This window comes from Plectrocnemia conspersa, unplaced genomic scaffold (assembly GCF_051122295.1).
Source record: "Plectrocnemia conspersa isolate PC_06_02 unplaced genomic scaffold, ASM5112229v1 ptg000003l, whole genome shotgun sequence".
Taxonomy (NCBI): domain Eukaryota; kingdom Metazoa; phylum Arthropoda; class Insecta; order Trichoptera; family Polycentropodidae; genus Plectrocnemia; species Plectrocnemia conspersa.
Window position 1 is genome coordinate 1,875,384 of NW_028277167.1, and position 12,530 is coordinate 1,887,913.

At 27.6% G+C, this 12,530-nt stretch overlaps 1 protein-coding gene across 1 annotated transcript in view; it reads right to left on the bottom strand.

The window, feature by feature from the left end:
• LOC148236319 (prohormone-4) overlaps positions 1-12,530 on the bottom strand; it is an 87,852-nt gene extending 75,322 nt beyond the window's left edge. Inside the window, exons 1-2 of the mRNA XM_088183303.1 lie at positions 12,441-12,530; positions 9,113-9,238 (exon numbers count right to left, since the gene is read on the bottom strand). Coding sequence (XP_088039429.1) covers positions 9,113-9,236 — 124 coding nt within the window. The 5' untranslated portion in view covers positions 9,237-9,238; positions 12,441-12,530. The remainder of the gene's footprint in view (positions 1-9,112; positions 9,239-12,440) is intronic.

The following is a 12,530-nucleotide window of genomic DNA, read 5'->3' on the forward strand; positions in this document are numbered from 1 at the left end:
GGTAAGTAAATTTTCTTTACAATAAAATTGGAGCAAAAATAGCTACAATTTATTTATATATATATATATATATATATATATATATATATATATATATATATATATATATATATATATATATATATATATATATATATATATATATATATATATATATATATATATATGAAAATATGTAGAAAAGATTAAAAAACGAGGAATGAAAATAATAACGAGTGACTTTTGGCGTTCTTACTTGCTCTAGGGATTTACAGGTATCAATGCAGTAATAACATAGATGCAGATCATTTAGATTATTGTTTGTATCCAAGCAATAGATCGTACAACATGTATTTGCCAAAATGTATTTTTAAGCGCTTATTTCTTAATAAAATCAATTATGGTTTATAAATCCTAATATACCATATCCCTAATTATTTTAAAACATTAATAGTAATTCATGTTTAAAATATACTTCGTGTCAAAATAGACAAATTAAACTACACTTCAATTTATTAAACGCCATGAATAATCTGTTAAGGGATCTTAACCCATCTCCAATTTTGAACCGTCGGTTCAATCAATGAAACATCTCTGAATCAAGTCTTTCATTATTGATAATTAAATATATAGTATATTCAATAGCAAACTATTCTTAGCTCATTTAGAATTCAATTTCTCACCGCATTTGCTGCACAAGTGCTGCATTATATTTTTCATTCCATCCCTTATTCACAAGGGTCTAAGTGGCAATCAGTGCAAGGGCTCGGACTCCAAAGGGCATATGTGCTGTTTTATTCAAGTCAGCAACAAGTTGCCGATACGGTCTTCATTGTGCGGCCTTTTTAGCTGAGATTTTAACAACAAGACTTTATTAAATTTGCATGGCGGAAAATTGGATTCTGTCTAGAGCGGTGCTTCTCCAAATTCTTTTTTTTACGATAAGCTACTGCGACGTAAGGTAACTAGATCACACTCTCTTGTACCTTTTTCTTTGCCTGATCAAATAACGATTTATATATTACGACATCAATGCTTAACTCATAGTAATTATATTTTTATACAATATTGAATCACATGCATTAATGATCAGTAAATTTCATAATACAGTAGCCTGATTTATTTATTATTTAATCAAGTAAAAGCTTTTTTAAATAAAAAAAATGTTTTAAATTAAAAAATAATACTCTATTCTTTAAAAATAATATTCAAAATCATTCTCTTTTGCGTTGAATAATTTTATCGCTCATTTAAATATTTACATAAAATAAAGCATTTTTTGCTACGCCATACAAAGTAAGCATTTATACGGAAAATTGAATATATTTTTTCATACATTTCCAGAGATATATTAAAATAAAATTTTGATTAAATTCGACATATATACATCAGTACATGATATTAAAAATAATTGTGCGACAAACCATTGTCTGGACCGATTTCCCGGTAAGATGAACCGCTCGCGGTTACGTAAGATGAAACGAGCTGTTTTGTTCGTAAAGCGTATTATATACATTATTTTTTGAGCTCATGTAATGTCGGATAGAGCCAGGCACGGGTAGCAAAAATAAATTACGAGGGCGTTGGTTAAGGGTGTGGCGCAGGTTGCGAACTTACGACGCCTAATTGAATCGGCGATTCCGAAACTGCGTCACATTGAATCGGATTCCAAAACGTTGTCATTGTTCGACTCGACAGTATGAATCACCCACGTGTCAGCCCATCGATAAGCAGAAACCCCGAAACAATGGTGCAACTGGTGAAAGATCATAGAATAACATGTTTATTCTAATCATGATCAACAAACGTATGTAAATAATTTGAGAATACAAAATAAATATACAAGATAATTTAAATATACAAATTCCAGGTGGAAGATCCTGATGAAAATATCAAATAAAAGTTCCACTTTTCAAAACACACGAACGTTCAGTCAGACTTGCACCAAATCTAAGAATTTAACCCAATCTTCACATATAATTTGGAGACTACGTAACGCTTACAAGACGCATTGAAACAATCATACGTGATTTCAAAACTGTTGCGAAAATAATAATCAACAATTAAACACAAACTTTGTATTTTATAAAACTAAACAATGTTAGAACAGTGGTGACACCCACGTGATTAAAACATGTTAAAGAACAATTCACAAAAGCCTGGAACATCGATTACCAATGACGGACCAAATAACCATTTACGTGCTTCATGAATAAAAATCACTGGTGACCGCCTGTAACACCAAACCCCTTTTCAGAACCAGTTAAAAACTGCCGTCCAAGAAGAAGAAAAAGCGTGGCTTACCGATAAAAAATTCGGTGAGTCGCAGACATAACAGGAATTCAATGCAAGTGGAGCTTAAGTTTAATCTTTAATAAATCAGTACATCTCATAAAAAGTCTGCGTTTTCAGTTCAACGCCGGAGCTTTACTATTTTTTTTTATAAATTTAACTAACCATAACATAATTTTCGTGCGCATTTGATTTAATTTCAGGATTTGATTCTTTTTGACACTTCTTATTACTAATAAGAAGTGTTTCTTTTACAGAATTATTTCTTTAGAATTTATCTAGAAAAATTCCAAATCGAAAATTTTCATTACTCGAGAAAAATGACGATTTCTTGAGAATTAAAAATTAAATTTGTGCAAATATTTTTAAATGTATTTCAACCACTGCATAAAAATAGATAGATCCGTGCCAAATGTTTGAAAATATGCATGTTTTTTTAAAAGCTTTTTATATAAGTATTTTAATGGCAAAGTGTTATAGATTCTGTATCTGTGCATCTGTTGCATCTAAATTTTACAATATGGTTTTAAACTAATGCTTATAAATTTTTGTGTTTTTTGAAATAATTATGATAAACCACAAGTTTAATAACGTTGTTTTGTTTTCAAATTAAAAAACAATTAGAACTGACCATAGAATAAACAGTTATTGACTTAAATTGATTAGAAAACCTGATTGAAAGATCAAATCTATTTAAAATCTAATACATCCTTAGTTTTTAACATTGCAAATAAAATGCAGCTTATTGTGAACTGACTATTTATTTCTTTAGTCTAATGATATTGTTAGAAAAAATACAAGCGATAGAATCTTTGGCGATCGCTTTTAACGCAAAATGGTTTTTCAAAACCAGATGAGAACTTTGGTTTAAGAAAAAGATTAATCGTTACTTGGTAAAGGTAAGAATTTTTTGTTGCAAAAAAAAACACTGATAAAACAAGAATTCGAACCACGGGAAGTTTTAGTTTAGTCTTTGCAAAGGCAGGACGTAATCGCGCACTAGAAAGAAAGCGAACATCTTTGGTTCGACACCGGGGCTCTGCCCTTGACTTGAATTGAGATAAACATAATTGGGTTACTTCTAAATAAAATGGAGTTATCATCTTTTCATATATTTAGGAAAGCGATTTTTGTTTCTAAAAATACCAAAATAAAAAATATTTCTGTATCGAGAAAAAAAATAAAATAATATTATTATTATACAATTATAAAAACTCTAAAGTAATATGTTAACTAATAAAAATGCTCAGTGTCTATATATTATATTAAAAAAACAATTTTTACACATTTTCATATTGTTTGTATTTTTATAAATAAAAACAAATATGTAAAGTTTTAAATAAGAAATGATGATTCAACTATTCTGTTATTTTCATGTTATTTTATAAATTTTGTAAGAAAATTTAAATTTTATTTCAAAACTATACATAAATCATTTTATATTATATTTTCTGAATGGTAGTTATAGTTACCTTAGATTAAAAAAATCCTGTTTACAGGATTATGACTGTGCTAAGATCGCATGCCAGTTGAGGAGTAATCTGAGATAAGCGATTTATGCTAACATTTTTCATTCATGCAACGTAGCCAATGATGCGCCGGCGCATATAGTGTGGGCGTGCGTCACTTATAAAATAGAAAATGTTAATAAACATAACAGGTATATTAACAATTAAATAAAATGGATATAATTTAACACAATTCAAAAAATTATTCTACAATTTAAAAAAAAATAGAATTCGTTTTTTTTAATATGAAAGAGACGGTTTATAAATAATGTTGTTCCCAACGCTTAATTTTTCTATAAAAATATATATCATTTTTAGGCAATAATTTAATGTGTCCTCTTGATTTCTGAGTAAACTCATATTAAGCCTATTTTTGATTGTTTTTATGATATTTACAAATAAATAATTATAAGTTGTTAGGTTAAAATTACCCGAAAAGACTAATTAAAAGAGCCATAGAACTAATCGATTCGTATCGCTACTTTTTTTAAGAAACAGACATGTACTAAAAAGTTGATTTTAAATAACTAAGCAAGCAGGTATTAAAATCCCCGGATTACATATTCTACTAGCCGCTACTTTTAATTAATCTGCAAAATAATTTTCTCACAGTGGTGTTTCATTTTTACAAAGAAACAGCAGACACAAGCCGATGTTTATGATTTATTAGCATAATATTTAGATTCTCACGCCTATAAATTTTACTAAAACATTTTTAGATTATGGGTGATTTAATTGTTTAATTTATTTACGCAGTTATACAAAATAAAATATAAGTATATATGTATTTGACAATAACAAAGAGTCTCGTTCCGCCCCGAAGCATCAAGTTTGTTAAATGAATATATAATCCAGAACAATGCCTCATTGAATAAATCACATAATGATAGTTTAGTCAAACTTTAACCAAGCGTAGCTGTATAAAATAACTAATTATTCTTGACTGTCCAACCAGATCTATCTAAAACATTCACCAAATCATCAAAAGTTTTCAACCTGATCTTCGATACGACTTATTAAACAATTAACGCAAACATATTATGTTCGACTATTGCAACAAACCACCTGATAAAAATCAAAAAGAATATCTAACAACACTAAAAGCATCGTTGAAGTAAAAATGACATCTCAGAATGTGAAAATTTTATTATTCTGTTTCGAGAAATGCAACACTTGAGCGATAAAAACTTTTTGCATTCATACCACTCGTATGATAAAAAGCGAAAGAAAAGTGCTTTGCGTTACTTCAACAACTAAAGGCACCCTTTTGCCACCCACTTTGCGAATCGCCTGTTAGTGCCGAGATGAAATTATACAGATGTTACCAACCCATACACATACCTACTGCAATTCACGCTCTCGGAACGCCTCTTTGGCAAATTAACATTTTACGTGATGTTATTTCCAGACCCTCGTTAAAAAGACCTTTTGTGCTATCTTGCTTGTGTGTAAGAAAGTCTTAAACCCTACGTAAACGTAAACCTGGACGCGTTAATCTCGTTTTATTCAAAAACATACACGGAACTGCTTGTAAAATTATATTGGATCATAAAAACGGCAAAAATCATAAAACTTGCAACTGAGTAGCAGTCCTTTTGTTATGAATTGTGTCACTCAATGAAATAGATTCGTTGAGTGACACAATTCTTGTTTCAAAACTAGATTTATTGTAGCCTTTTTCATAGATCTCAACTATGAACTTTCAAAGTATGCAGAGCTTTTCACACGTATAAGGCAAAACACGTACACAAAAGCTCCACACACAGATGCAACAAGTAGAAATAGACCCACGCTTATTTGCCCTATTTTTGGTCGAATAGGTCAGGGTCCGTTTTATATGACTTGCCATTCGCTCTACATACCTACATACGCTTAAATCATGATATTTACTATTAAATAATAAATAAAAGAGTGAAGTATATAAAATATTTATGATTATGCAATGAGATACAAGAAAGCTTTCTAGAGAGAAGAGAGGACGCGCGAAAAAAGCTGAATGGCACTTATGTCCTCGAGGGAATTGAGCTTTTGTAAAAATCTCAAATATATACTTTAATCGGAAGAATCTAAGGGTAAGGGAATTCGTAGATATGTTGTCGCTTTTGCTTCAACGTTTGCGTGTTAAGATAAAGAATCAAATTAAACGTTGAGCATTTATGGTTATGAAAAAAATAAGATCAAAGCAAAATATATATTGAATTACTTATGATAAATATTATATTTCATTATTGCGTGTGTTCAGAATAAAAGAAAGCAATTTCGCAACTCTTTTGTGTCTTATATATAATACAAGATAAATAATATATTTTTTCTACATGTCGGTAACTCAGTATTTGTTCTTTTTTGTAAGTAAAATATGTATGAAACTTGTGAAATAAATGAATGGAAAAAGGTTGAATGTACAGCTTAAAATAATTATATAAAACGGGAGCAAAATAACGAGCAGCGTTTTTAAAACAAATTTTTAATGACCTGTTCTTAAGCTAAAAAAATGAAAACATAATGTTGAAGGAATATAATAATACGCAATATAAATATTATCTAATCTAGATATATTTAGTGAATTTTTCATTATCCTAAACCGCAACCGCATCACGAGTGCAAAATGCTAATTTTATTTGGAAATTATTAGACTGTATTTTTATGTGGTTTTCCTTTAAATATGATAATATTAAATTAACTAAGAAATAAACGTTGTAATAACAACCTCTAATTGTATAAATATTTAAAATGCAAGATTATAATATTAGATTTTTAAATTCAGTTTTAACACTATGCATGCCGATGGCTTAAGTGTATTATTTTTTAATCAAAAGTTACTGTCCGGTGACACAATTCTTGAACCACGATTTTATCTATGACATTTTTTTATTATATCGCAAGGATCCATAATCTTAAAAAAAAAGCGTTTTTTAAATATTTCAACACAAAAACGTCTGCCTTGAAGAGAAAAATAACCAACAAAAAAATACCTTTGGAATTAAATATAAAAAATTATAAAAAAAAATATTGGTTCAGAAACAAATAAACAACCAGACAGATAAGATACGAATCGACTAGCTAAGTGCAAAGTAGAATAAATAATTGTTATATTAATGGAAAGAATAGACACAAATGGGCAAGATATAAAGACAAAGTCATCGCATTATCTGATTATTAATATTTGTAGCATCCTGTCTAAAAAATAAAGAAAAAATCTAGCTCGACTTTCTTTTGTATATTACAAAAATAAGATAAATAAATTCTTTACTTAATAATGACAAGCCGCAAACAAACTCCTGTGCCTTATATAATTACAGAAAAAATAAACTACCACAAAATCGTATAAAAATAATTAAAAACAGATCTCAAAAGATGTGAAATCTTACAGTTTGAGAAGCTACTACTACTAATTCAATACTGCAGAAATAAAAAAAAACCAAGTCATCAATTCGGTTTTCTGCAGAAGCAAGACACAATTTAACAAATAACCTGAGTGACAACGAGAATAATAAAAATCTGCAAGGGAAGAAAAATTTCTCAGCTGCTTTCTTAGATATAAGTCAAGCTTTCGACAAAGTGTGGCACATGGTAATAAAATATAAAATCAAAAAGGCACTCCCTCACAATATGAAATCGTATCTAGGCAATAGATACGATTTCACAATTAGATGTTGGAGATGCACCTCGAGAAAAGGCTTACCTGAAAAATCCACATCTGGAGAAAAATAAATCATCTAGGATACCACTGCATAATAGGTAAAATCTCCTAATTGCCAGTGGATAATAAGCTCGTATACAAATCCATCTTTAAAGTTAATTTTAATGAACGATGTTAAATTCTAGGGATCAGCAAGCAACTTTTTATTCACAAAGAAAATTCTCAAGCAAGATGTGAAATATTCAAGATGGAAATTCAAGGAAAAACTGATGAAACATCTCAACAAATTGGCTGATAAATTAATTACGGAAAGATTGACTAGAAGATTGAAGAGAAATTTAATTGACTGATGGGCGATTCACACATGTGAGATTTTGCTGAATGTCATGATGAAAAGAAAGATTCTGGTGAAGTTTAACCGTGTTACAGAGCGGCATGTATATTGTTAAGATACTTGAGATGTGTAAATATTATATATCGCCCTTTTAATATGTTAATATAAAAAATACATTAACAATACAATATTATCCAAAAGGGTTTGAAATGTTTGCGTGTGATTTAATCCTGCTGAAACAATATTTCAAGATTATCATCAACACCGACTTGGCTTTTAAAAAATTTCAAAATGCTTCATAATATCGTAATAACTCAAATTGCAACTCTTGTAAATAGCACAGAACATTAACAGAAACAGCTTTAAACGTTAATCGTTCTTTGTTTCAATGGATTTTGATCTTTATACAATACAAGCGGAACCTATAATAATACCACAGCAATGGAAAGTTAAGTTTAAGTTACTCTTATTACGTTTTATTTTACCTTCCATATCTATTAATAGATTTCTAAATTATATTTCATAGAAAATATATTATATATTGTGTCGTTGCGAACGCTAACGATTCGAAATTGTGTACGAATCAAAGGCGTGCTAATTGGAATCTGTTTGCTTTGTCATTTTGTACCATTTATTACAATTTTCTTTCACATAAAAATAAATACGTGGGTTTTAACCGTCACCGTTAAAATCAACATAAACAATTAGAATAAATTACGTTTGAGCTTTGAACATCGTCAAAACTTTGGCCTTTTGCGGAAAAACCGCCCACAAAATTGTCAAATGTCAAAACTCAAATTGCAAAAGCCATTGCGATAAATTGCGAAATTATTTCGGCAGAAATATTTCGCCATTATGACGCAATTAATATAAAGTGTTGATACCTGAATACACAGTAAAGACGCGTTGTTAGAAAATTGATTTATTTATCTTTTAAATATACACTTATTCCTCGAATTACGCGAAACTCGTCTTACGCGGTTAATAAAAATTATTAACGACTCGATGTAATAATGGCTTACTTGACAATATTTGACATACATCTCTCATTGCTAATGTAATAGTGCAAAAAACGTTAGTATTAGATCGTTTTATTACAATAAAAATTATATGCCTCGATTTACGCAATATTTTTTGGAACGTATCTACCGCGTAAATCGAGGGATGATTGTATGTGAAAAATGCTTAGCTTCTAAGCTAAATAAATTAATAAAATAATAGTAATAATAATATTACTATTATAGATTTTTAATCAAAACATCGGGTTATATCTTTGTATATGGTCTTATGGAATTAGGTTAAAATTGGTAATGCTGGGGTGGATTGGGGATTTTTAAAAATATTTTTTAAATTACTCACCGCCTCTCTTGGCGCTCAGGTGTCCGTAGAGGCGCGACAGGTCAATAGCTCTGGCCGCTTGTGGAAGGGTTAGACACAGAACAGCTAGTAACAAGGCTGCCCCTGCTGTTTGTTGGGCTGCCATGCCTATAAAAATAAAATAAAAAACAAACAAGATTAAAAAAATGGTATTGATTTTCTGTAAAATTATTTATCCTTAAAAAGTTTTTAAAATGTTTGATTGTAAAATATATATTGTTCTTAGAATGGAATACATTTAATCTTATTTTAAATACATATAAAATATTCTCAATGAGCTGAAGTAACTCATTATTAAAGAATTTTCAATACTTAATATATACGAACGATCGATTTTAAATAATAAGTAAGATTAGGAATCTATTTGTGATAATCGATCGAAATTATAATTATAAATTATTAACGAATTTCGATTACTTAGACATGATAGTAATTAAATTAAAGATGGACACTACTCGTCCATCGTGCTTGTTAAAAATAAGTAGGTTTATATGATATTATGAGTTTATTATTTGTATTACCTTATATTATTATTATTTAAATTTAATTTATTCGATTTAAAAAAAATATTGTTGTGTTTTACAAAACAAACATGCTGTTATCATATAAAATGTTATTATATATGCATATATAAACAAAAAAAAATATTAAATGTTTTTGTTATTTTTAATAATAATGGTTGCAAAATTCTGGCCAAGTTATTATCTAAAAAAGTATTATTCCTATTTTTTTAAAACATTTGTGTATGAACATAATATATATTGTCTAAAAATAAACTGCTTTGTTTATAAAATTATGATTTCTTTATGGTTTTTAATTGTTTATAGCAGAAAATTAAATATCACGATGATATCGTGTTTAATTTCATATTATATTATAAACCAGTAAGTAGATAACTAATACTAAAGAACTTTAGCTAGAAACCCATATGAACTCCAGTGTTTTTAAATATCGAAATTATTGATTATTTTCTAATTATTATTCTGATTGATCATCACATATTAGGTTTTTCTAGATTTTTATAATCTGACGGGTAAGTATCGTGATGATTTATTAATTTTAAAAATAAAGCTATAAATTTTTTTTAAATAAACTAAATTTAGCGTATAAAAAAATATCACATATATACATATTTATATAAAAAAGTTTTTTGCTTAAGTTTGTGACAATTTCTACTTCTGGGTGTTCTAAAATATTACTTTATGTATATGACGCATTTCATGAGGGTCAGATTCGAACTAAAAATATATTCATATTCAAGAAAAAATTTACTAAAGCAGCTTAAAAAACTCTAGCTTAGAGAATTTAAAATTAAGTTATTCTGTAAACATATTTTTTTTCAAATTAAGATAATTGCAAAAATTGCTATACAAAGAATTTTAATTAAAAACAATCTAAATTTTTTACAAAAACAATTTAAGTTAATAAATCAAGAGGTATTTTTAAGTTTTTAAAACAAGAACTCGTTAATACATTTATTTACTCATTACGAAATTCGTTAAAAAATATATATAATAAATTCGAAATGAGTTAAAAAAATAAATTAATTTAAGTGTATATTTGCATATTTTGAGATTTTTACATATATTTCACATTTATCACAAAAATGCTTAAAAAATATAAATCTCTAATAAAATTTATAATTAAAGATAAAATGTTGCATGTTTTATTGTTTAATATAGAAATATTTTTATCGAATATTAATTATAGCACTGGTAAAAAAAATCTGGACATTTAGAAATATAGACATTTTTTTAGTAGACTTGTTTTTTTTTTATTTATTTTTTGGTAGCAATTTTATCGTTAATACATTTTTATTCAAGCATTTTTCTGATTGTGCTTTTTTACTTGATATAAAATAATAATGATAAGATAATTGATTCTTAATAATACTTTTTAAACCTTACAAAAAAATTAAATTAGTATTTACTTCATATAAAAAACTGCAAATTGCTTTTTTAATACCTATATAGTACTGTACTTTCAAGAATAATACAATAAAGTCATAATTTTGAAATTAAAATCATAAAAATATTTTTTGCTTTAGATATTTTAGGTTGATCAATAATTTAGCTTCAGTAAAGTTTTTTATAAAAATGCGTAAAATTCACGCACTGCGTAATTTACTGAAAAAGTATTATTTTAAAGCAATTAAAATTGCATACACTGTGTTATAAAAATCGTAAAATATATTATAAGTCGACCATTGTTTAGTATACCAACGAAATGGGATCTGAATATGTCAACTTTATTTTGCACATCAAAGTGAGATGCTTGTCTTGTGAGAAAATTGTACGTTATTTCTCCGAACTTTTTATATTTAATATAATACAAAAAACACTGAATTTTAATTATATTTCATATTAATTTAGTTCGGCAATAATATTTTTGTCACATAAAAATTAAATTTATAGTTTCATATACGAAATTTGTATATATATATGATTATTAATTTATATATTGACTAGATATAATATTTTAATTCAAGTAAATAGCTAATGTCAAAAATTGACTACAAACTATTAATATTTTCTTATAATTTAATTGAATCTATTTGTGTAAAACTAAATTTTCTAAACGCGCCCATTAACAAAAAGTTGCGCTCACGATAATCGAATATTGAATCAGAATTGAGAGGCAATTTTATTAAATTAGCTGAGACTGAATGAAATTACCAGTAAGAGAAGAGCCCAAATATATTTTTTATTTAATAAAAAAAAAATAAGTTAAAATTAAAATGTTTGATAAATAAAATATTTATTTTTTTGAATTATTATATTTTTTAAAAATAGGGCGCGGCATGAAAAGTTTGCGTATCTCTGAATTAAGGTAAGATTTTTCTGCTTTTGAATAAAATTGTCGTACCTTTCTTCTGTAAAGATATAAAAATGTAAATGGTGTCCTATACGTGCAGATATTTTTATTATTACATTACTATATAAAAAATATGTTTATATTTAATATATATATATATATATTATTAAAATAATGCTTAATTGTATAAAATATACTTATTTTTATAAATACAGTTTTTAAGATAAATATATATTTTTTTAATTAATTAAAAAAATAGATTAAAAAATCAAAATTAAAACTCTCATATAATTCTCAAAAAAAACAATTAAAATAATCGATACACACATTAGCTAAACTACATATAGTAGTTGAAAACAAAATTAAAACAATACATATGTGTAGTAAACGTTATCTACGTTAGGGGTGGATGGGCGGTCGAACAAAACAAAGAAGGTCGATTGGAATCGGAGAGTGGGTGTGTGTGTGGGCGTTCTGCATGTATGTGTGTGGGCACCTGATGTCGTAGAGGGCAGGGGCGTATTAGGAAAGGCGTGCGGCTCGGCTCGTCGCCAGCTTTGAACTGTGCTACGGAACGTAGCGCGAG